Source organism: Rana temporaria, chromosome 2 (assembly GCF_905171775.1).
Source record: "Rana temporaria chromosome 2, aRanTem1.1, whole genome shotgun sequence".
Classification (NCBI taxonomy): Eukaryota; Metazoa; Chordata; class Amphibia; order Anura; family Ranidae; genus Rana; species Rana temporaria.
In genome coordinates, this window is record NC_053490.1 from 241931415 (window position 1) to 241957628 (window position 26214).

The 26214-nt window shown below is 41.6% G+C and overlaps 1 protein-coding gene across 2 annotated transcripts in view; it reads right to left on the minus strand.

The window, feature by feature from the left end:
• Window positions 1-10422: 10422 nt before the first annotated feature.
• Window positions 10423-26214, minus strand: part of SPNS2 (sphingolipid transporter 2) — a 162167-nt gene continuing 146375 nt past the window's right edge. For both annotated transcript variants that reach the window (XM_040336708.1, XM_040336709.1), the window contains one exon: window positions 10423-11279. Coding sequence is in view for 1 of the 2 variants with exons in the window: in XM_040336709.1 (XP_040192643.1) it covers window positions 11240-11279 (40 nt within the window). In the remaining variant the exon portion in view is untranslated. The remainder of the gene's footprint in view (window positions 11280-26214) is intronic.

Below are 26214 nucleotides of genomic sequence, written 5' to 3' on the forward strand. Positions count from 1 at the left end.
AAGTCCTATGCTTTGTCCGTGGAAAATCAGATTGTGTGTACCAGGTTTAGGCTTCTGAGGAGCTGAGAGAACCAGATTGAAGTAACAGGAGACTGCACAGGGAGAGAGAGGTGTGCTACAACTTGAAACTTACTAAGGAGTGAGAGGCCAAAGGTCTCTGAAACAGGGTGACCAAGGCCAAGATTTGTCCCTTTTGTACTACTCAAAAGCCAGATTTGGATCCAGACCAGACTTTTAGCCTTCAACAAGGTGGAGAGGGAAGACTCTCATAGGCCCCTATCTTTCAGAACTGTGGCTTCAACATTGGCCCCTAGTACAGAAGAACCCACAGAGCATCTGTCAGCAATGTTAGTATGCCCAAGTACCAATGAGAATCCCCGGAATGCCCATCTCAATCCTAGGGGGGGAAAAAAAAAAAGTTGAGGGTGGGTCTGGAGGATGTCCCCCTGTTCAATATGTTGTGAATTTGGACACCAGCCAGTTTCCCATACCTGTGGCATAGGGCCTAAAACCCTTCTGGCCCATTTGGCCTGGTCCAGGTGCTGACCACTGAGAAATTCCAACTGAAAATGTTCCAAAGGAGAAGGCGGACAAGGCTAGAACATGCATTTCTGTCTAAGCGAGAATCGAGTCTGCTTCCTTTTGAGCGATATGGCTTCTGGGCCCCAATGATGATTTATTTAGGCCACTGTCATGTTATAATTTAATGGAATTGTTGTCCTTGAAAAAGAGGAGTCCTCTGTTGAAGCGACAGCCACGCTAGAACTGAGATCAGGATCGTTGTTGAGAAAGCAAACTTCCTCCGTTTGACCAAGGTCCCCTGCACTAATATGGCATCCGGGACTGCTTCCCAGCCCAACTGGCCTGCATCCATCACAAGGAATCTTCCACCACCTTGGAGGAAAGTGCTTTGCTGGCTGGAAATCCAAGCTAGAGAGAATCTGGTCTTTCAGGTCAGATGCATGGGACGGTCCAAGCACAGGGTCTGCTTGTCCCATACTGCCAGAATGTTGAGTAGCAAACAGTCTGGGGTGAAACTGGGCATACATCACAGTCTCGAAGGAGGCAACAATTGAGGGCTTCCCCTGAGCCTGGGCATGGGAGTAGAGGGACAGAAGTTTTTTTTTGAGGCACTAAGGTTCTGGAGAGAGCCATGTCTAAAATCAGGCCCAGATACCCCAAACTGTAAGATGGATCCAGTGATGGCTTCCTCATGTTGAGGATCCAATCTAAGCTCTGCAGATTTTACATTATTTGTTGGATATTTGCTAACATGGTTAAAAAAAAAAACAGTCTGGGGTGTTTGTGTAATGCCACCACAGATGCTTGGCAAAATGTTCTTTTGTATAATGTAAAGACATTCTCATAGGCTAACTGACATTTAACCAACCTGTCCCATGTGTGTGTGCTTGTATAAATGTGGTAGCACCATTAAACTGGGTCCCTTTGGTAGCAGAGACTAATGTGAATGGTTTTACATATTGTTACCAGCTGTGTAATATATTAATTTTATATAAATATTATGTAACACATCCATACAATGCATACAGGAGTGATTTTATTCTATTTAACCCGATGGCAGGGTCAGCACACATGACAATCATCCCTGTTACAGGTGTATTAGTGGAACAGTAAAAATTCTGCACAAAAAAATACCAGCAAATGATTAGACATTCATTGAATTCAATTTCTTTTTAATGTATTAAGGTGCACAGCCAGCCTTTACAGAATTAATTGTCTTAATGTAGGCTGCCTAAATCCACAATAGCACAAAGCATTAACATGAGAGCGCTGGTCGGATGCCAATCAGCAGATCTTATTTTAGGCATGCCCCTTCAACAGAAGCTGGAAGTTCAGCTGACTTCTGTTGTACACCCGGGCCAAATGTCAGCCATTTTCTGTTGAAACGGCCGATATTCGGCCCGTGTGTACGTGGCTTTAGGTCAGTTAGGTACTGGCTGCTGGTAGAGTGAGAGTGTTGTCAGGGCTTTTTTTCAGGGGGAACTTGGGGGAACTGAGTTCCACCACCTCTGGCTCAGACCCTTTGGTGCCTGCTCACCACAATCACTTGTAAACCCAGAAGTCTGGTTTCTGTGTTTACAAGTGACAGCTCTGCACTCTGTGTGTAACCCCCCTGAACTCTGCACTCTGTATGTAATGCAATCCTGGTATTTAATGTCCCTTTAAGACCCTTCTACTGTTTGTGAAATCTGAAAGGGGTCGTGGTTGAGTTCCTGCACCTATTTTCTGAGAAAAAAAGCTCTGGTGTTGGTAAAGATTATTATCTTCTAGTAGGCATAAACAAGCATTTACCCCTTGCATAGCACTGTATCTTTTTGCTTTCTCCAGAGTAGTTTTAAGAAGAGATCAATATTACTCCAATAACGGTACATTTTAGACCAATTATACAACATGTGAAAATGTGTCCCAGGTTCCATCTGCTGATACATCTGATGCATTTTTGTAAATGTAGGCGTTTTATATGTAGATATGATTTTAACAAGGGTTGTTCAAAGTCAGCCTATTCAAATGACTGGATTTCCTAACCAAAAACACATGCACTATTTTTGTAACACAGCACACCATTAACACAGCACAGAGCATTACAGTGCATTGTGGTGTGCTACAACTCATGCATTGGCAATGTGTGTTGGGACGAGTTGTTGCTGTGGTATGACACTGTGTGACCAGTCCGTTTTTTTTTTTTTTAGGTGTGTGAGAGCACTTGGGTATGGATATTATTTAATATATTTTTTTTTTCTGAGTTATATTTATATTGTTACAGTTAATTGTTGAAGTTTGTAGTTACAAAAAAGCCAATGTGACTCCAATGGTAAATTTTAGATCAGTTTTATACCACCTGTGGAAAAAAATCCCAGGCTCGCCATTACTTTATTTCCAGGTTTAATAACCTACATTTGACATAATGGGCTTGATTTAACAAAGAAATAGAACTTTTTAATTTTATTTACCTTAGCAACTGATGTGAAATTGTGTTGACTTCATATGATAGGAAAAAAGTAGGGTTTTTTTTTTGTGTTGAATTTCCCTTACACAAAATTGGATATTCTTTGCTACATGGTTTACTTTTTCACCTCATTCATTAAGACAAGTAAAAATTCACTTTGAAAGCAAAAATGCACTACTCCTTTAGTAGATTGGAACCAGAATGTATGAATGTAATGTGAAAAATGTGTATTGAAAAGAAAAACAAAGGAATCTATTGAAACATGGACATTTTCTTTCTGTACATGCCACACATGAACACTCAGACATAGACATGCCAGCCAAAACCCACAGGACAAGTATAAAAAGAGTAGAATTAAAAGTTCTCTTTCAATATGGTTTTCCAAAAGATATATTTACAATGTTTCAATGGCAGGAACCCACAGGAGCAGTGACTCAATGTAAATCCACAAGACTTTAATCTCTATGTTGTAATAAGAATGAACCTCATACAAAACGCTGCTTTAAATAGTTTATTTTGTATGTCATTTACATAAATGTATATATATTTATATATATTTGGCTTTCTCATATACTCTGAGGTTTACAATTTCTAAAAAATAAAATAGTCCTTTTTCCCCTGAAATAAATCAGAAAACTATTTTACTTCAGTTCTTGTATGACAAGAAAGCACCACTCTGTATATTACATAGTAAAGTGGTTATCATAAGTGCTGGTTTATCTCTCGCTACATACAGGACCAGCTTTTCCTTACAGTAGCAAAAGGGTTAGTAGCAAAATACAGACATAAAACACTTTTTTTTCAAAATATACAAAACCATCAATAAATATTGTATACGGTATCAGACAAAGCCTTCATCACATGTAAACTAGTTAATATTTCTCCAGAGACAACGTTTGAGTGTAAGCAGCAATTTAGCAGAATGGGGTGTATACAAATGAATACAATCCAGTATGCTGAACACTGATATAGCATCATATAACAAATTGCGGAGTATAAGGAAAATAACAATTAGCCATTGCTAGTATAAAGATCGGAATGTATATGAATAGTGGTTAGCATGAATTTCAGGCTACAACTGTAGTATAGAAACAAATCCATTCAAAATGATTTAGACCAATTTGTTCCACTAATAAATTGGTCAACATGTTTTTCTTTGTGTCAACTATATTATGTGAACACAAAGTGTTGTGTCACCAAATCTTGGGGAAATTGGGTTTTATGTGCATTTTACTTTAGCCAAATTGGTAAAGGAAACCTATACTTAGAGACATACAGGGTCTGCCATTGCCAATTTCCTTCTGAAGATGCTAAATACATGGCCATCAATACATTGTGACAGTGATCTGCAAAAAGCTCCAGATTAGCAGTAAAAACTCCTAATCCACATTCTTGTTAAGAGCCAGTGACTTTTGTAAGTATTGAAGACACTAGATCAGCAAGACATCCAGGAAACAAAAACTTTCAGGAGAGGTCAGCGATTTTAGCCTATTTGCTGCCTCATCAGAGTTCCTTTAGGAAAGTCTATGAACCATGTGCTTATCTGACCATTGATAGCTTCAAGGCAGTTTCCCATATGCAGGTTGTCCTACCATCATGTACACCAAAGATAACATTTTATGGATTTTAACAATGATCCTCCTATACAATTCCTCTACATCTTGAGGAACTTAATAACTCATTGTAATAATGAGTTATGAGAATTATACAATTGAGTACTGTCCGTGATACTTTTTTTTTATTTGCACTAATATACAATTTTTCAGGGCAAGCTTTGGGGTATTTCCTCTTTCTTCAAGGTCCAAGCAGTACTAATACTACTGTATTTGTACTGATACAAGCTTTCAGGGTATTTCCCCTTCATCAAAGTCCACGCGTACTGATACTAATAGAGTTGTATTAGTACTGCTTGGACCTCGAAGGGGAAATACCCCAGAAGCTTGTCCTATAAAACTGGATGTTGGTGCAAATAAAAAAAGTATCATGGACAGTAAGTACTTTTTTTTTTTTTTTATCTCACACGTGCACTAATACAGCTACAAACACTTCAAGCTGAGAATTGTACCAAATCCATACAGTTTTACCATATTTTTGCAGCCTGTAAGATGAATACCTCCAAGAGGCACTTCCAGCAAAAACGACAGTTCATACAAATACAGCTTCAAGTGATCTCATATATTGGTCATCGTTTTTAGGATGAATCTAGTTCTTCATGATTGCTGCTACATATAATGCTGTTTTCTGCTGATAGCACGGTGTGGATTGTACAGGGCTAGAACAGTGTTAATATTACCTAATTCTTTAAAAAATATTGAAAACTCAAGTGCATATGTAAAGGTGAAGACGGGGGTCTGTGCCTGGCTTGTCTTTATGCGAGAAAGCCCAGAACTTACCTCCCTCCCCATTCTCCATGTATGCCCCTTGTGACTAGACAGAGGGCATTAGTGAGTATAAACACTGTGTTGGCCCTGTGCATCTTGTGAATTGCTACCAACAGAGTACACTATTGTTTACAATGGAAGGTCTATAGCATGGCACTGTCATTTTTCTTGTGAGCTTGCCCTTTTTTTTTTTTTTTTTTTTTTTAAATAATGAAAAAGTGAACCTGTTAGGATAGGAATAGGGGACTTTTTTTTTTTCTTCTCTAAGGTGCAAGCCCCAGGGATGTCTTCCTCATCCTCATTTCACTACCTAGGGAGTCATGTACACCTGTGCAGACAATAAAGCCTGACAACACTTTTGCACACACTTATTCACTACACATTAAAGCCAGGATCAGGATGACAGTGCTAGAGTCTGAAGCAATTAAGAGCGGCAGGTCCAATTGCCATAGGCATGTACATAACATGCTTTAAGATTTACAAGCTTTGGGAGATACTAGTTAACATTTTTAGACAAACAAACCAGGCAAACTGATCTGTTTATAGAGAGAGCTATAAGATAACTACATTGGAGATACAAGTGTTCTCTAAAAAGTCGCTGCACTTTTTTTAAACTCTATTAAATATAAAAAAAGTCTGGAAACCTTTTGAAGACCCCCTCGTATATGTAGGTCAGAAGCCTAAGGTATTCCTATTCTAGGTGTTGACTGCGAGACAGATTGCATCATTAACACTTTGAGGTTGATTTACTAAAACTGTAGAGTGCAATATCTGGTGCGGCTCTGCATCAAAGCCAATCATCTAACTTCAGCTTGTTCAGTTAAGCTTTGACAATAAAACCTGGAAACAGAGCTGCACCACATTTTGCATCCTCCAGTTTTGGTAAACCTACTCCTTTGTATAGCTTACATGAAAACCACAGCTACACAAGGAAATCCCTACTTTAGCTTTCTTCCAAAAATAACAATTACTGAAGCACTGATTCCTCCAGACCTATGTACGGATACATGGAACAGTGCAAGTTTCCTGTTTTCCTTACAGACATCAATCCTATATCAAAAGGTCTTGTAACAGTTTAGTATTTCTAAAGAAAAGCTTAAAGTACAGCTGTACCCATACAGAACACCAATCCACTATTCTTAGCCCTCCCAAGCTAATCAACACTCCATCTCGCCCACTCCATCTGTAGTCTCCATAGTACAGTCATGAACTGCTCTGAAGTTTACAGCCTGACAGGGAGAAATCCTTTTTAGCAGTAGCAGGATTTGCACAGTGAGCCCTCGAAGACTTGCATAGAGCCATACCCAGAGTAGTGTCAAAGTACAGCCTTGTTTAAGGCTATGAGTGCCAACTGCCCAGGTACAGCCACACTAAGCCTTGGTTTACACCAGTGTGGCTTTGAAGTTGCGCTAGTTAAGTGCAACTTCAAAGCCGACTATTCAGTGCAATTTCATTGTGCCTTGCTGACACTCTGAGCAACTTCATTTAACAGATGTGAATGCAAGTCGCAATGAAGATGCACAAATAGTGCAGGAACCTTTTTCAAAGTTGCTGTGACATGAGTCGCATCATTTTTAACGGTTCCATTGAGGCAAATGGGGTGCGACTTGTCAAGCCCGAACCAGGGCTTAAGCAGATTTCAGGCAGAGAGACTGTAAACATTAGAGCAAGGGGTTCTCTGCTACTGGGGTTAGGTAGACAGCTGGAGTAGGAAGATTTAGAAATGGTCATTTCAGAAAGGCTAGGAAGTATGGCTTAGCATTAGTTTTTTTCAAAGTACACCTGTAATTTACCATCTGCTCTAAATTAAGTCTCACTATGAGATAATCAAATGTATTAAAAAACAACAACCCCACATCTTGGGGATGCACATGTGCATATTTGCCTCCTATCTTTTCTATTGCAAAAAAAACTGTTCCATTGGATAGTAGGCAGCTAAGTGGAATTTCCTACTTACCCCATCCTATATCTCTTTTTCCCAACAGATGAAGATAAAATAAAAGTAATCTGTATGCAATTCTAACTCTGCTCCATTGTTTCTATCATTCTTGGCTAAATTGATCAGGTGGAGAGACAAGCCAAACGCAAAGCGGTTGATTTACTAAAAACAAAAAGGCTGTGCACTTTTCAAGTGCAGTTGCACCAGAGCTTAATAAATGAGAGGATGCTCTGCTAACCTCCATCATCCAAACTTGTGCAACCAAAAATGCTTTTTTTTGCGTATTCCTTGGGTATTCTTTACAAAGTGAAGTTTCACCTCATTTACTAAGCTCTGGAACAATTGCACTTGTAAAACGTACAGTTTATTTGCCTTTAGTAAATCAACCCCAAAGCCTTAGGCTGCACAAGTAGGAATACTCACTTTTTAAAACATCCATGTGGTCAGGGCACATACTTAAAAGGGTTATAAAGGTTCGTTTTTTATTTTCTAAATAGGTTCCTTTAAGCTAGTGCATTATTGGTTCACTTACCTTATCCTTCGATTTCCCTTCTAAATGTTTGTTTTCTTTGTTTGAATTTCTCACTTCCTGTTTCTCCTCAGTAAGCTTTCCACCATCATCCGAGCGGTGGAAAGTCATTTAGAACAGCTTACTGAACAACTTACTGAGGAGGAACAGGAAGTGAGAAATTCAGACAAAGAAAACAAACATTTAGAAGGGAAATAGAAGGAAAAGGTAAGTGAACCAACAATGCACTAGCTTAAAGGAACCTATTTAGAACATAAAAGACAAACCTTTACAACCCCTTTAAGCCTCGTACACACTAATAGTTTTTTTTCCGTTCAACTGGATCGAACCAGCCGACATTTGGCCTCCTGACATTCTGCCTGTGTGTACAGGGCTTAAGTCAGTGATGGCGAAACCTTAACACCCCAGATGTTTTGGAACTACTTTTCCCATGATGTTCAACTACACTGTAGCTTGCAAGAGCATCATGGGAAATGTAATTCCAAAACATCTTGGGTGCCATTGTTCAAATCACTGGTTTAAATGTATGCACCATGACAGACTTTTTTTTTTTTTATTGATTTATTTGGACATGGAATTACAAACCACACCCAAATACAGTTGTGTTTGTTTAAAGGCCACCAGTCACACATTGTACAATCTCCTTTAGATCTACCAACAACCATATAGTGCAATGGCTTGCTGACTGGATACAAATTGATTGACTATAGTTGCTAGGTCCTCATATTACACAGTTTTGGTAAAACTAAAGTTGATTGTACAAGGAATGTACAGTCAGATTGGATGGAAAAGGGACAGATCCTCTGTCAAGTTAGTATTGCTGCCTCTGCCCCTGTTGGGGAGATTTCAGTTCTTCACTTCTTGTTGTAATCACACTGTTGCCATCAGTGACAGGAAGTGAGAGTAAGTCTCTTCAACAGGCACATAACAACGATGTTTCATTCTTTGTGCATTAATGTGTTAAACAACACAACTGAAGTGCAATTCATTCATTTTGAGATTTTTTCCTAAAACTGTGCCATAGATTTTTTTATTGCCTATCCAAATCTTGCCAAAGCAGTGCTTTGCAGCGAACAGTAGTACATTACTGTGCATTGTGGTGGGCTGCAATGTGTGTGTTGTAGGTGCATTGCTTTAGTATGCCATTGGAAATGAATGTCACCTCAACATGCTAACGTGAATATGATGTTTCTGTGTTTTGTAGTAATGTATTATTGGAATACACTGCAATTGACAGCTGTAAATGGGCCGGAAAAGTCTTCCTTGCTTTGCACTAGATATTACAAGAAAGCACATATCAGTAAAAATTCATGTGTAGTGATATGCAAAATTGTGTATGAAAATGCATAATATAATGTGTATTGTAAACACGTTAATGTATGCACACAGGTGAGAAGACCACAAGTGATAGAGATACAATTTCATATGCAAACTAACTTCGTAGAAACCTATATTCATAAGTGCAGCAAGCCATAGCAACCAGAATTAATCTTATACTGGCCTGATTTCTGCAATGTGAACTCTAATTGGTTCTGAACTTAATAATTAGCCTTACGAATTAAGAAATCGTTTTTTAAAAATGGCAAAATAAGAGATGCTTAGAACCATACACTTGACAAACCCTGGACTTCCAAGCAGTGAGTGCCATATCACATGACTGGATGCCTATGGGAGCAGTGTACCTGACCTTAGGTGCAAAGATTTTTTTTTTAAACTAATGTAAGATATTAACGAATAAACAAAAATCAGCTAGAAATGCTCAACATGCAGCATTGGTGACATACAACTGGGCTATCAGAACATTACATTAAACAGTACAGAGTTACTGGACACATTTCAATAAGCACCAATATCTTGTACAAAGCCTTTCCTAACATTAGTCGTCTATTACTCCAAGCAAGGTGACTATTAATGACTCATTTAAATGGGTATCAATCACTGACCCAATGAAAGAATTTAAAAAATACCAACTCGATGTTGGAAACTAAAGTCTCTACTACAAGAAGGTACCGGTAATTAACAAAAGACATGAGCACCAGTCAGAGCATCAGCACCTTCTTTCCTTCCATTAACTTGTGCCTCCTAATGCACATAAGTCTTAATGGGAGCTTTGCCCTCAAACAAATGTTTGGTTTAACGGAAATAGTGGAGATTTTTTCTTTTTTTATAATGTACTTGTTTGTGTGCCATTATTATTCAAAAGGGGGAAATAATTTTGCCATCATGATATTTTGGTCATCCTATTGGTAGACTATAAAAATTAAGTTCTAATAGCATTTTATAAACAAAAAGTGATGCTGGACTGTAATGTCAGCAATCTGCATGTATTAGAACAGCAACCAAAAATTACCCTACAATGTGCAGAGCAGACAAAAGGATGCTTCTTGCAACGTAGATCTTCACTTAGTGCAAATAAAAATATGTTTAAGTGTTGCCTATAGCAAAAATGCAGATTTCATCTCTTCATCTTTTGAGCTCCTGTAAGACAGTCACACTAATACGTGATTGTTGGGCATCACCACTGTTGTCCTTTTTCAACAGATTTTTTAAGTGATCCCTAATGTCAAAACAGGGACAATAAAGGAGTAACAATAGTTAAACCATATGACTGCCATATTATTTAGTAAGTGTCTTAAAACATATATTCTAATACTGGTAATCCTTCATAGTTGTAATACCAAATAATAAACTAAAGTAAACTTTAGTGCAAACCAAAGATTTTTACAATTATACTCAATTTCCTCCATCACTATAAGAGGAAACGTCACTGCAATTTTTTTTTACCAATGATCTGCATGAGTACAGGGCCAATTTACCAGCAGTTATTTCTACATGACATTAAAGCTTCGGATTTGCAAATGTCAGATAATAAATATGCAATATCTGTAAAAACAAGCCAATACGTTGCCCAAAGTTTAAATAAAGAATAGGAGTTTGTAAAATATATACATTATATATACTCATATCTCCATATATACAGTTACAAAAAAGTATATACACTATTTTACATACCATATAATAATTATCTCTTCATGTGGAAAAAAAAAATAATGTTAATTACACTTTTAACCTTGCATTTGTCTCATTAGATTTTGTGGCAAGGTAGGGGTTATGCACTGGGACGGTTTGTTGGTTCTTCTTGACCATTGATCACAGTGTATTGTACTGTATTGCAGTGGCACCTTCCATTAATGTAGTTGGGTATATCCATTTCAGCTAACCGGTTGCCATCATGTTTATAGACATTGGAGGTATAAATCCACTTGCATAGCCGTCATAAATGGAAATATATCCATTATCTTTGCTGTAAGCTATCTCCTGTAGCTTCATCTTGGTGAATAATTTCTTTCAAAGCAGCTTACAGTTATAACCCCCTTTGTTCATACTGAAAATCCTTTGGTATTTTTTTGAGTTGTCAAAAGCTATGTCCAGGAGTCATTGTCTTCCACTCTTGGTATTGACCTATGAACAAGAAAAGGCTTATTAGATCACAAGTCTTATATACGGAACATGAAGCAAAATAGAGGCAGTCACTTAAAGATGATCAAGGTAGAAAGAAATGCTCGGCACTGGCGTATGAATGTAGGATGGCTGCAGGAAGAATTTATTACCCTGTCATGTAAGACCACTATTGACCACTACTGGAGGGAGAATGGGGCGGACACCTCGATTCATAATCAGTGGGAGGCTTTTAAAGCGACTTTGAGAGGGCTGTTTACTAAAGAAACCAGTGATTTCCCTAAAGCTTTAAATTCATATATACGAAATGCAGGATTTAATGTGACTAGTGCTGAACAGAAGTATATTCAGGAACCAACCCCTGATACTTATCAACTTTGGCAGAACCAGACGAGACAGTACAGATTGCTCTTGACTGAACAAACTACAAAACAGCAATTACGTCAGACTAGATCCTTTTTTGAATTTGGGGATAAGAGTGGTCGTCTGCTACCATTCTTAGCAAAACTGCTTTATACTCCAATGTCTGTCCTACAACTCAGACGATCCAATGGGGAGGTGGTGCGAGATTCTCCTGGTATGCTAGACACCTTACTGGAGTTCTACCACACCCTTTATCAGTCCCAGACCCGACATACAGACTTGGAGCTGTCTTCCTATCTAGATAACATATTACTGCCCTCCTTAAGCTCAGAGGATAGTGCTAACCTGGAGCACTCTATAACACAGGAAGAAATATGTGACGCCATTTCCTCTTTCAAGCCTGGTAAGTCGCCTGGACTTGATGGTATTCCGGCCGACTGGTACCGATTGCACAGGGAGAACTTGGCGCCACATTTACATAGGGTCTTTACAGCAGCAGAAAAAGAGGGTATACTCCCGGAATCTATGCACGAATCCCTGATTGTGGTGATTCCCAAGCCGGAGAAGGATCCGCAAGACTGTGAATCTTATAGGCCAATTTCCCTGATCAATTCCGATGTCAAAATACTGGCCAAAATTTTGGCCAATAGATTGCAATCGGTGATTCTCAAATTAATTAACTCAGACCAGACAGGATTTATACCCAGCCGATGTACCCAAATGAACCTTAGAAGGCTATATGTTAACTTACAGATTCAACATGAGAATGCAGGCAAGAGAGTGATGGCATCATTAGACACTAAAAAAGCATATAACTATCTCTTCTCCCTACTTGTTAAACTGGGCTTTTGGCCGAAATTTGTCTCCTGGGTTAAACTATTGTACAAAGAACCCTGAGCTAGTATTAGAGTAAATGGCCTTATATCAAACACCTTTCAGATCCACCGGGGGGACGAGGCAGGGGTGCCCTCTGTCTCCTCTCCTGTTTGCCCTGGCTATTGAGCCACTGGCGTCTAAACTTAGAGCTCATGACTCAATTGGGGGGCTGTTGGTGGGGGACCTGGAGGAACGTGTGTCATTGTACGCGGATGACATGCTCCTGTTCCTGGGAGACTCAGATGCGTCCTTATTGGCGGCGGTTTCACTGATTCTGGAATTTGGAGATTTCTCTGGTTTTTAGAATTAACTGGTCCAAGTCTAATCTTTTTCCCTTAGATCTGCAACCTACCTCCCGCTCAGTGTCCTCTGCTAAACGTATACTGGGGATTTGTATAAAACATATAGCCGTCACCCCTCTGCACCTTTCACCCAATGCCCCGCTGTGGTTCAATCCTTGTTTGAGGGAGTATTTTCATCTGGAGGATAGGTATAGGTGGGCAAAGTTTGGACTCGCATATCTCCACCAACTATATATGATCATGGGGAACTAAAAACTTTTGCACAACTACGTAGGGAATTAGACATACCCGACTCCTGGGAATTTCAGTTCACCAGACTGAAGCATGCTGTTAATGCTCAGTTTGGGACAGAACGACTACCACTTGAAAACTCTAAACTGGAAAAGCTCCTTATTGCTCCTGAGCACACTAAATTGATCTCTACCTACTATAGTTCACTCATAGATAGAATAAACCCAAGGGAAAAGAAACGTAGCGAGAGGTGGACTAATATTATACCAGAACTTACAGAGGAACAGTGGGGGGAGGTGTTGACCTCTTATACGCCCACAGTTATCTCTGCCAGAGACAAATTGATACAACTTAGATATTTGCATCAAATGTACTATACTCTGTTAAGGCTGTATAAAAATTGGAAGGAAGGATAGCCCCACCTGTCATAAATGTTTACTGGCGGAGGGATCCTTTATACACATGGTCTGGGTTTGTAATAGGATACGGCCCCTATGGTCGCAAGTGACCCAATTTATTGCTGACACATTTGATCTGCCGAATATCTGTAGTCCACTGTTGGGACTCCTAGGCATTATAGAGGATGAGGTTATAAGTAATAATACACGAACACTACTGAGACTGCTGTTTTACTAGGTTAGAAAGTTGATTGCTCTCAACTAGATTAAGAGAGAATATCTCACATTAGCTGTCTGGAAAGGCCTTGTCAATGCCAATGTCACACTGTATAAAATGATGTATGAATCCAGGGGCTGTCCTAAGAAATTTAATAAAGTTTGGGGAAGATGGATTGATTCTAAAGATACGGTACAAACTGACAACTGAGAGGATTTCATTTCTTTGCTATTATCTGATAGGAAATTGCTATGACATGCAGAGGCGTCTCTAGGGGGGGGCCAGAGGGGGCCCTGACCCCCCCAACATTATGCTGTGCCCCACCATGTGCCCCCCCAAAAAAAAAAATTTTTTTTTGCTTTTTTTTTTTTTTTTTTTTTTTTTTCGGGCCGCCGCTGGAGTAACAGTCTCTCCTGAGAGGGAGAGCGTCCCCAGTCAGCTCTGCGGGGCATTCCTCCCCCCTCCCTCTGCTCGCTGACACTGCATAATGCGAGCGTTCACACAACCACAGCCGCCCGATCTGCTCCTTCCCCTGCATCCTCATTGGCACGGAGAAGAGCGAGTTGCAGAAAGGACTCCATGAGCACTGTGGGGGAGGGGGGCCCAAGCCTTCATCTCAGTTACTGAAAAAACAGACTGATTTCTCCCGTCCTTAGGACAGGAGAACCAGCCTGTAAATTCCGAGAGTGGTGACTGCAAGCTGAGCCAAGTGTCAGTCTATGACACTCTTTTACAGCCCAGCGAGTCTAGCCACCCCCCCCCACTCTCCTCACATATGAGCAGGGAGGAATAAAGCTCCTCCTCCTTCTCCTTTCAGTCCCGCCCACACTATCTCAGTGTGCTGTATCTGAAGAGAGGGGATGTGTGTTCAGGAAATATGAAAATCAGCAGCATGTGTGTGAATGATGCCTGAGATTCTAGCCTGGACCGTGGGTATGTGTGTGCACTGCAGACTGCAGTACACTGTAATCACTGAACTGCATTATCTCCATCCCTTCTCTCCCCCATCTGTCTCCCTCCCCCTCTCCTGTTCTTTCAAGACATTCACAATTTACTTTCTGTAAAGGTCACCACCGTTTACGATATTCCAATCCATCGCCCCATGACAGGTTATCTGACAGTCCGACAGACATCAGACACGACCCATTTCATTTCCCAGAATAAACGAGACAAAACAAGCTCTGGTACTGGCTCCAAAATGAATGAATGAATCCTTTAATGGTAACTTAGCTTTGTTATATACAGTACAAGCATGTTACAGTTAATCACAGGGACAAAGACACACTCCACCCACACATCACACAATGGGGGGCTTCATACACATTATTTTACATAATAACATTCCGATGAGTTAATTACTACTTATTACCCAGACGGTCTGGCTCCGCATTTAGAGGGGTTAATTACTACAGCTTGACACATTCACATTCCACATCTTAACAGTGTCATACACAATGAACAGGTCTTAGGAGAAGACCTAATTAGCACAATGGACACAAAACAGTATTAGCATCACACAAAGGAGTGTCTAGGAGCAGACTCAATTAACACCTCAAAAGCATGTGTCCCCCCCATTGAATGAAAACACTCTATTGACCTGTCGGAGTCAGACTTTAACAACTTGTAATATTTCAAGATATCCTGCAATACATGAATTATCAGTAATGTCCCATCTCATGTAATTTATAATTATCATTTCTCAGTCACCCTATGCCCAAAAGGGCATAGTGACGCTGGCACAGGAGTAAACCCCATCCTTCAAAAGTCTCTGGGTGTCACGGGCCATTCTGTTACACTTTCACTTTCAGTTAGGCAGGTAATATACAATGCAATTTTTTTTCCTACATCCACAGATTGCAGGAAAGAAACTTGCATGATTCCCCCATCAACACAAACAGTGCTGACGGGAATATCCCTCCTGCCCAGCAATTGTATTCTATACAGCAACCACTGGTGATAATCATAAGAGAATCTGCTCATTAATGGTTCAAATCTCAGCCAGTTCCTGCTGAACCAGCTGAGATTTAAAATGTCTATGGCTGGTCTTAGCTCTTAGGCAGCCCATACATTGATCACTATTTTTCATTCAACTATTAGGTTGAATAAAAAAAAAAAAGAAATGATCCAATTACCCCATCTACACATTATAGGTGGATGGGGGAATCGTCCCAGTGTGGACCAGTGCTGGAACAACCAGAGTTACTGTCCTGTCCCGGCTATTCACAGCACTGGTCTCTGTCTCCATGGCAGCGGCGGCAGGACATTGGAACCCAGAGCTGGTTACTTTATGGGGCTGATGTACAGGAGGGCCAGCACAATTTGTTGTTAGAGATGGGCTGGGCATGTTCAAAATTCCACATGCCAGAGCCTGCCAGGAAGCCCACACTGCACAGCGCTAATCACAGGCAGTGAGACATTTCTCGGTCCGCAGCTGCACAGATCAGGAAAGGTCTCACTGCCTGTGATTAGCGATGTGGAGTGTCGGCTTCCTGGCGGGATCGGGCATGTGGGATTTCAAACACACCCACGCCCATCTCTATTGGTTGTAGACAGTTGAGCTCCCTGCAGGTTGCTTAGCAGCAGTGGACCATTCTCTGACATGCTGATCGTGATGCAATCCAGGTGATGCTCTTAGTCAAATCCTAGTGTTAAATATCAGAGATTTTATTGATCAAAGCCCACACTTTACAGGCATAGAGCCCACACGGCTGCGGAACATACGTTTGATTATATATATATATGTGGTTGTACTCTTGATGCTAATAAATATTGTGTTTATTAGATCTGACTGGGAGCATCACCTGGATCACATGCCGATCAGCATGTCAACAGAGAAGGTTATACAGCATTACTGCTGCTAGGTGACCAGCTGGGGGCTCAGTTCTCTATAACCAATAGTGCCAGCCTTCCCCTGCATGCACCCATAATGTCACCAGCACTAGGACCTAATAGACTGCCGCCGCTGCCAAGGAGACAGACGCCAGACCAGCTCTGTAAATAGCAGGGACAGGACAGCTGGGGATCCCCACTGTGGCAGAACACCAGGGCCCGGTGGCAAGACAACCTTTGCAACCCTGAAAGTTCTCCCACTGCTTTGGACCCTTATATTTTATTGGTGTGCTGGTGACATATATCTCTTGTTTTCTGCCACCCTGGGGGGCCCCAGTATAGTAGGAAGGGAGCTCACGACAGAACATGTAAAAGGGCCCGTTGTGGGATCGTAGTAAAGGGCCCCAGGAGATTTTATATATATATATATACTGTATATATATAAAATTGCATTTTATAGTTGGCCCCCCTACTTTTTTCCCTGTCCCCCCATGTGCCCCCCCTAAATATGAAAGCTGGAGACGCCACTGATGACATGGGAGAGGGGAATGTGAAAGTTTGGGTTTGAATGAGTAACAGCACACATCACAAGAAGGTTTGGAGGACTTTACCTCCGTTGTTATGTGATGTTTAGGTTATTATGTTTCTTTTATATGAGCATGTGAGGTGCCTGATATTTTGGTTTAAAAAAAAAACGTCTAAAGAATATACTGACCCCAGAATTAGAAAGGGGAAAGAGTTCTCTATTGACATACTTTGATGTTTTACATGCTTATGACTGTACCTTGTCTACAACTTCTCAGGTCCTGTATGTACATTTGGCAAATACAAATCTTAAAAAAAAAAAAAAAAGAAGAAGAAAGAAATGCTCATCCCTCTGCCTGACTACATTCATCTGTCATTTAAAAATACCCCTCATGAGAATTTAATTATTAATCTCAGGTGATTGAAATAAAAAAAAGCAGAAAGATGATCAGGAGCAAAGTGTTCTATACCTCTTGGAGCAAGTCATGTTGCAGTTGCTGTATATGCAAAATACCAGCAGGGTCAGTACTTTTTTTCCTAATCTTGGATGGTTAGAATCCTACTTAAAGAGGCACAGGTATAGTGGCAACCTAATACCTAGTTCTTATAAAAATCCAGTATCCACCAATGAAAACATCCATGGCTTATAATGTCACACTGCTCCTTTTATAAAAAAAATAGATAATAGATAAATAAAAATAAAAAATGATTTATTTTCCTTTAAAAAAATAGATTTTAGCAATGAATACGAGTAGACTTTCCATAAACGAATTATAGGCCAGAGATTAAGCCATATAAAAAAATCATATTAAAAAATCATCTCTGTATGTATAAAAAAAATGATTCCAGAAAAGTGATTCTAGTAATCCACTGGAAGCCAAATACTAGGAACCTCCACCAGTCATCCGTATCTTCCACAAGATTTGGACATGTCTTTTTTTCTGGGGATTGAAAGCTTTTACATCTAAGCATACGTGTACATGGCCTTATCAGTTGCCCATTGCCCTTATCGGTTAAAGAGGCAACTGATCCATGCTTGGTGAAGGAAAATCATTTTATTTTTTTTCAGTACAAAAATGAGAAGACAGAGGGCCATATTCATGTAGAATTACGGCGGCGTAACGTATCCCGTTTACGTTACTCCGCCGCAAGTTTTCAGCGAAGGTGCTTGATTCACAAAGCACTTACCTGTAAACTTGCGGCGGCGTAGCGTAAAGCCGTCCGGCACAAGCCCGCCTAATTCAAATGGGGCGTGTACCATTTAAATTAGGCACGTTCCCGCGCCAAACGTACTGCGCATGCTTCGTTTTGAAATTTCCCGCTGTGCTTTGCGCGAAATGACGTCACCCGACGTAATGTTTTGAACGGCGACGTGCGTTACGTACTTTCGTATTCCCGGACAACTTTACGACGGGAAAAGCCGACTAGCGACAATGTAAGAGAATGCGACGAACGCGCGTACCTTCGTGGATCGCCGTAAACAGCTAATTAGCATACCCGACGCGGCCGTACGCCTGTCGGATCTTAGCCAAATGCCGTTGTATCTTTGTTTGTGAATTACAAATAAAGATACGACGCGGCAAATTTGAAAGTACGGATACTCCGGCGTACTTTTTCTGTGAATCTGGCCCAGAATATTTATTTTTCTATTTGGCACCACAATGGGCTGTAATAGTGATTGCCTCCAGAATTTGTGAATTGCATGCTTGCCAGAACAGAAATACATTTCATTGTTAAAAATGTGTATTCATTGAAATAAGAACTAATGTCATCTGAAATAGGAATTCATATCTTAATTAGCTTTGTGCAATGTACATAGGAAGCCTAAAGCCTTTATCTACTCTTTATTCCTCAGACACACATTGCAATGTCCACAACTAGGACAACTCTTTGTAAACCTCAGCAAGTGACCAGTGCAATTTATATGCAATGGCTGGATCAAAGTGAGTTCAGACACCAGTTTACAATTATAAACCCTGAGATTTCTGAGGCGTAATGAGGCAAGCACAGTAGGTGGCTCTGCTATAGAGCATAGTCTATGAAAAGCACCCAGGTGAGAAAAAATGTGCTTCTTCCTTAAGGCATGAAAACAAGAATAGCTGCTAAGTGTAAGCAACAACAGACAGGGTACATCGCTGCCCACAAAATAGACCAGCTATCCTTATCTCAACAGTTGGTGTGTGGCTATAATTTCAATACCAAAAAATAGTCCATACTATGGTCCTTCTAAGCCATTTTGAAGCAGGTTAGCAATGTACTGCCACTTTATGGAGCCTGACATTTACGTTTTTTTTCTTCAAAGCTTTGAAGTGTATCTCTAGGATCTTCTTATAGAGTATGGTGGGATTTGACTAATCTGTCAAGTTTTATGATGTTTGTGTCCCCATTTGGGAGTTTCCCCCCTATCTTTGTACTGATGAATATTGGCCCAGATTCACAGCCGAGATACGACGGAGTATCTCAGATACTCCGTCGTATCTCTCAGAGTATCTATGCGACTGATTCATAGAATCAGTTACGCATAGATATCCCTAAGATCCGACAGGTGTAATTGTTTTACACTGTCGGATCCTAGGATGCAATACCGCGGCCGCCGCTGGGGGGAGTTTGCGTCGTAAACCAGCATCGGGTATGCAAATTAGTAGTTACTGCGATCCACGACGGTTTTTCGCGTTCGCTACGTCGCTGCTAGTCTTGTTTTCCGTCGCAAAGTTAGTCGCCGTTTTTGGTGCCCTAACTTTACACAGCACACGTATGTGCTGTATAAAGTATGGCCGTCGTTCCCGCGTCGAAATGTGAAAATTTTTCCTTCTTGCGTAAGACGTCCGGGAATACGAAAGTACGCTACGCACGTTGCTGTTCGAAAAAATTACATCACTTCAGCGCAAAGCACGGCGGGAAATTCAAAAGGGAGCATGCGCAGTAGGTCCGGCGCGGGAGCGCGCCTAATTTAAATGGCACACGCCCCTTTGAATTACGCGGGCTTACGCCGGAGGCCGCCGGCGGACGTTTTCTCGCAAGTGCTTTGTGAATCAGGCACTTGCGATGAAAACTTGCGGCGGTGTAACGTATGTACGATACGTTACGCCGCCGCACTTCTACGTGAATCTGGGCCACTGTCACCAAGAATAAAAGTGAGGGAAAATCCAATATTTAGGAGTTGTCCCCAGAACAAGAGGTAAGGGATCCTTCTAATGGGAACACCAGTTCTAGGACAACTGTCTAAAGCTAACCAAATACCAGTAGATTCCAACATTCCTACGTACATTCTAAACACAGACATTTTCTAAGTAAATGTTTTTAATGTATGGCTGGCTTTGAAATGGAATTCATCTCACTTTGAGAGATGTCCTAAAATGTTTTGTTTTATCTCTGGGACAGGAAGGGAGTCTCCCCAATGCTACACAAGACAGCCAAAAAACACCTGGCAGGGGTTTTAACCCTTCGTTCACCTCTAATAAAAACGTTTTGGCTATTCATACACTTTAACTGTTTCTCTCTTTCTGTTTTTAACTATCTGTAATGATTACAAATACAATTTACCAAACCTAATAGGGATTATCTTGGAACATAGCAGGTATTAGATACTATAAGCATTCTGATGGAGAATGAAATATACTGTTATCATACTGTAGGATGGAGAAAGTACTGAAGGCAGAGGATCAAAAGAACAGTCAGGCAGTTGCTATTTTCAGAAGATTAGCAATGAAAGTCCCCAATATTACTGTTGGAAAAGTTTACTTTAACCCAAGATATGAGCTTGCTCAAAATTCACTATGGTTTCCCTTTATTCCCTTTCATTCAGTTGATTGTGTGGCTTATCAAAGGGAAAGAAGAGTATCCTTGCCATCAGCAGAGTCTGCACATTTTTATTCTACCCAGTAATAACCTATTACACTATTTGACCAGGCTGTCCATATTGTACAGCATTTCTATTGAAAAAGAATCCAAGTGCAAAATTGCTCCTATTGACCACTCAAAACTTTTGTTTAAAGTGTTTCTAAACAGAGAAGTGTTACTTGTCATAATTCAGTCACATAAATCATATACAGTATATCAGGCCACTGTTTTTTTTTCTTTTATTCTCTTATTACCTTATTCCTGCAGCACTGTTGTATGGTTGCATGGTCTTTCCCTGTTCTTTGGCATCAGCAGGGAAAGATCTTTGGTATGGGCTTCTATGCTCTCTAAACCGTGAGTCTGTGTCTGGCCAGCCCTGATTGGTGCTGTGCCAGTCACATGACTAAAAAAAATAGTTTTAGAAGAGTAATTCAAATTAGATTTTAAATATCAAACATCAGAGCTGTATTTTTGTGCAATAATATGGTATGGCATAGTCAAAGAAGATTGACACTAGCATTTACCATAACGTATAAGACGACCCCCTATATTTCCAGCTAAAATGTTGGTTTTGGGATTTACTCAAGACGACCCCCTTCCTACTAGTCATGCCTTGCCTCACCTCACTGTGCCATTACATGCCTCACTGTGCCACCATTACATGCCAGACTGTGCCACCATTACATGCCAGACTGTGCCATCATTACATGCCAGACTGTGCCACCATTACATGCCTCACTGTGCCATTACATGCCAGACTGTGCCAGCATTACATGCCTCACTGTGCCACCATTACATGCCTCACTGTGCCACCATTACATGCCTCACTGTGCCTCCATTACATGCCTCACTGTGCCTCCATTACATGCCTCACTGCGCCATTACATGCCTCACTGTGCACAATTACATGCCTCACTGTGCCATTGCATGTCTCGACGATCCCTTACCTTATCCCTGACATGCAGAATCTGTCAGACCGTGGCCGTGCATTTTTCAAAAGCCGCGCCTCCTCCTTGTGCTGTTCCGTGATAGGCGGAACACTCAGCTTCCCAGAAGACACGGGGCTAGATTCAAGTAACCCGCCGTAAGTTTGTGCGGATGTAGCGTATGTAATTTACGATACGCCGCCGCAACTTACACGGGCAAGTGCAGTATTCACAAAGAACTTGCTCCGTAAGTTGCGGCGGCGTAGCGTAAATGGGGCCGGCGTAAGCGCGCCTAATTCAAATGAGTTATGAGGGGGGCCTGTTTTATGTAAATGGGTGGTGACCCGACGTGATTGACATTTTCCTGAACGGCGCATGCGCTGTCCGTGGAATTTCCCAGTGTGCATTGCTCCAAAGTACGCCGCAAGGACGTCATTGGTTTCGACGTGAGCGTAAATTACATCCAGCCCTATTCGCGAACGACTTACGCAAACGACGTAAAAAAATTCAAAATTCGACGTGGGAACGACGTCCATACTTAACATTGCATACGCCTCATAATAGCAGGAGCAACCTTACGCCGAAAAAGCCTAACGTAAACGACGTAAAAACATAGCGCCGGGCGTACGTAAATTTGTGAATCGGCGTATCTAGGTCATTTGCATATTCTACGCCGAAAACAACGGAAGCGCCACCCAACGTAAATATGCACCCTAAGAAACGACGGTGTAAGAGACTTACGCCAGACGGATCTTAGACTAATGTCGGCGTATCTTGCTTTCTGAATACAGAAAAAAGATACGCCGGCGCAGCTTTGAATTTAAGCGGCGTATCTATAGATACGCCGGCGTAAATCAATGCTGAATCTAGCCCACTGTGTTCAGTGTTCCGCCTATCACGGATGCCATCTCGTCCGAGACCAAGGAGGGCATCCGTGATAGGCAGAACACTAAACAGAGGCTCTGCTGGGAAGCTGAGTGTTCCTATCACAGAACAGCAGAAGGAGGAGGCATGGCTTTTGAAAAATGGATGGCCGTGGTCTGCATTTTAGGTTACCGGCGTATAAGATGACCTCCGACTTTTAGGAAGAGTTTCAGGGGTTAAAAAGTCGTCTTATACGCCGGAAAATACAGTAAACATAATATTTGATTAAAAACAAGTCCAATTTTGTGCTCATTTTCTTATCTATAGTTTTGATGAATCAGCCCCACAGGATGAGCTGTGAACAACTGGAAAGTGTTGTGGGTATATATATATAGTAGCTCACAAAAATGTACAGCTTGTATAATAGTGTAAATTTGCTGTCCCCTCAAAAATACTGAACACATATATTATATATATATATATATATATATATATATATATATATATATATATATATATATATATATATATATAGTTACATAGTTAGTCAGGTTGAAAAAAGACACAAGTCCATCTAGTTCAACCATAAAAAAATAAAAAAAATATCATACAATCCCATATACCCAATTCTATACCCAAAGTTGATCCAGAGGAAGAAAAACAAAACCCCAGCAGAGCATGATCCAATTTGCTACAGCAGGTGGAAACATTCCTTCCTGATCCCCCAATCAGGAAGGAATATATGATATATTCAGATTATGTTACTCAAGAGACAGCCTTCTGACGAAGACCTGTATTCAATGTATGTCTACAGATAGGACTGGACATTTTAAAAATAGGATGAGGCAAATTATTTCTTTTGGACAGTTAATGTGTCATAAAGTCCCATGTGCCAACGATAGCTTTTCCTTATCAGCCTTTCACAGAGGCTGGTGGCATCATGAGTTGACTCACCCTAAATAATGGATGAACATCAAATACTATTTTAAGAATAGCAAGTGGATAACGTGAAATGTCACGATTTTGGTATCTGACAAACACCATGCCACGCTGTGCACAAAAAATGAAGTCATAGCCCCACTTGCAGCTTGCTGGATTCTTCCATAGATACAGAACTATTGCTGAAAGTGGTTCTAAAGGCATTAAGGTAAAACAAACTTCTGTCTTCAGCTACCCCTCTAGCGCCCTATTAAATATTTACCTGAGCCTGATCTTAATCCAGTGTTGTGCCCGGGAACGGCAGCTCTCTCCTTTCTCTGGACATGGATGCAGTAGCAGAAGCCATTGCCTGTGTGAAGAGAGCAAGGCCGAACCGCTCTATGTGTCAATGGATACACAGAGCCCAGCTCAGGATTTAGCCCTTAAGAGCGCCCCCAAGGTAAGTGGGGGAGGAGACAAGAGCAACGGCCAAGGGTCCCCACAAGAGGATGACCGGAGCGGCTTTGTGCAAAACCATGTTTGTTATTTAAAAAAAAAAAAAAAAATCCTTTACAATTACTTTAAAAATCTGGTGCAAAGGGGTTTAAAAAACACTGAAAAGTGTCAGGTCCCGTACACACGAGAGGATTATCCGCTGGAAACGGTCCTCCGGACCGTTCCCACGGATAAATCCTCTGGCGGATTTTGATCTGATGGTTGTACTAACCATCAGATCAAAATCCATCCGCGGTGACGTGTCGCGCCGTCGCCGCAATGATGACGCGGCGACGTGCACGACGTTGGAAGGTAAAGACTTCCCATGCATGCGTCGAATCTTTACGACGCATGCGAGGGAGGGGATCGGACGGATTGATCCGGTGAGTCTGTACAGACCACCGGATCAATCCGCTGGACAGGATTCCAGCGGATAGATTTCTTAGCATGCTAAGAAATTTTTATCCGCTGGAAATCCATCGGCCCGAAAAATATCCGCGGATAAATATCCGCTGGGCCGTACACACCACAGGATCTATCCGCTGGAACTGATCTGCGGATAAATCCCAGCGGATAGATCCTCTCGTGTGTACGGGGCCTCAGGGCCTATTCACCTCACTGGAGGCACATTAAGCTCTGTTTAACATGTGCCCACTGGTGTGCATTGTGTAGAGGCAGTACAATTAGAGGTCGACCGATATGGGTTTTTCTCTGGCCGATGCCGATATTTGGAAATCGGAGCGGCCGATGGGCAATATGTGTTGCCGATTTTTGCGGCCGATTTTTTTCCTTCATCTCAAAAAACCTAGGGTGGAGAGGTGGGGAGGAGATAATTGTTTAGGGTGGAGAGGTGGGGTGCAGCCTGTCAGTGCCACATCAGTGCCTATCAGTGCAGCCTATCAGTATCCATTAGAGCCCACCAGTGCAACCTCATCAGTACCCACCAGTGGAGCCTATCAGTGTCCGTAAGTTCCACCTCAGTGCCCACCAGTGCAGCCTATCAGTGTCCATCAGTGCCACCTCATTGGTGTCTATCAGTGCCCACCAGTGCCACCTCATCAGTGCCCACCAGTGCAGCCCATCAGTGCCACCTCATCAATGCCCACCAATGCACCAGTGCATCACATCAGTGCCAACCAGTGCATCACCTCATCAGTGCCAACCAGTGCATCACCTCATCAGTGCCTCACATCAGTGCCCACCAGTACAGCCCAATGTCATTCACTGCCACCTCATCAATGCCCACCAGCGGAGCGCTCCAGGCTCCGTTCAATCTCCTAGACTAGCACAAGAAAGCTCCATTCGTCCCTGGCCCTGACATTCTGCCCCGTCTCTGCCTACAATCCCCAGAATGCAGAGCGGGCCGGTAACAGCCAATCGGCGGCCGCCGCTGCTGACATCCTCCACTCTGAAAAAAAAATCCCCTGACGTGCTGCGCGCCCTGCCTCTGCCTACACACCCCAGAATGCATCGCGGGCCGGCAGTTACCTAGTCTTGCCACCTAATTTGGTTACACTTAGGAAAGTCATACATTATAAACAAAAAAATGTTCAACCATTAGGTTGAACAAAAAATAAGTGCTGATTCTCCCATCAACACAGTTGGTGATGATGGGGGAATCACTCCCACAGTGCTATTGCGTTCTGCCGACAGGGAAGGCTATAGCCGGAGGCACTGATCATTTGGAAAAAATCCAACAGGCCAACTAGCCCACACATGGATCGAAATTTGGCTGGTCCCTGCTGAGCCAGCTGGATTTTGATCCATGTATGGCCAGCTTCAGAGAAATGACCTCTGCAACGTTTGTGCTCTTCGGGTTTCTGTAAGTTGGATATACAGGCAGTAACTGAAAGCTTATCAACCAGAAGAGGAAGCCAGTCTCTCCGGCAATTGTTCCAAGCCTAACATCTTGTAAAGATGCGCTGTCTGAGTGTTCATAACTGTACTCACATTCCACCCAGACTTAGCTGTACTCTTTGACAATTGCAATTCCCTAGAGTCCTTGGGAATCATACAAATGAGGGTAAGGAAGGAACACTAAACTACCCCTTTCATCCTGACAGAGGAAGAAACTATTTTCTATCGCTTGCATTGCAAATAAATACGAAGGTGCAGTGCAGGAATAGTGTTTTACTATTTTGGGAATTCCAAATC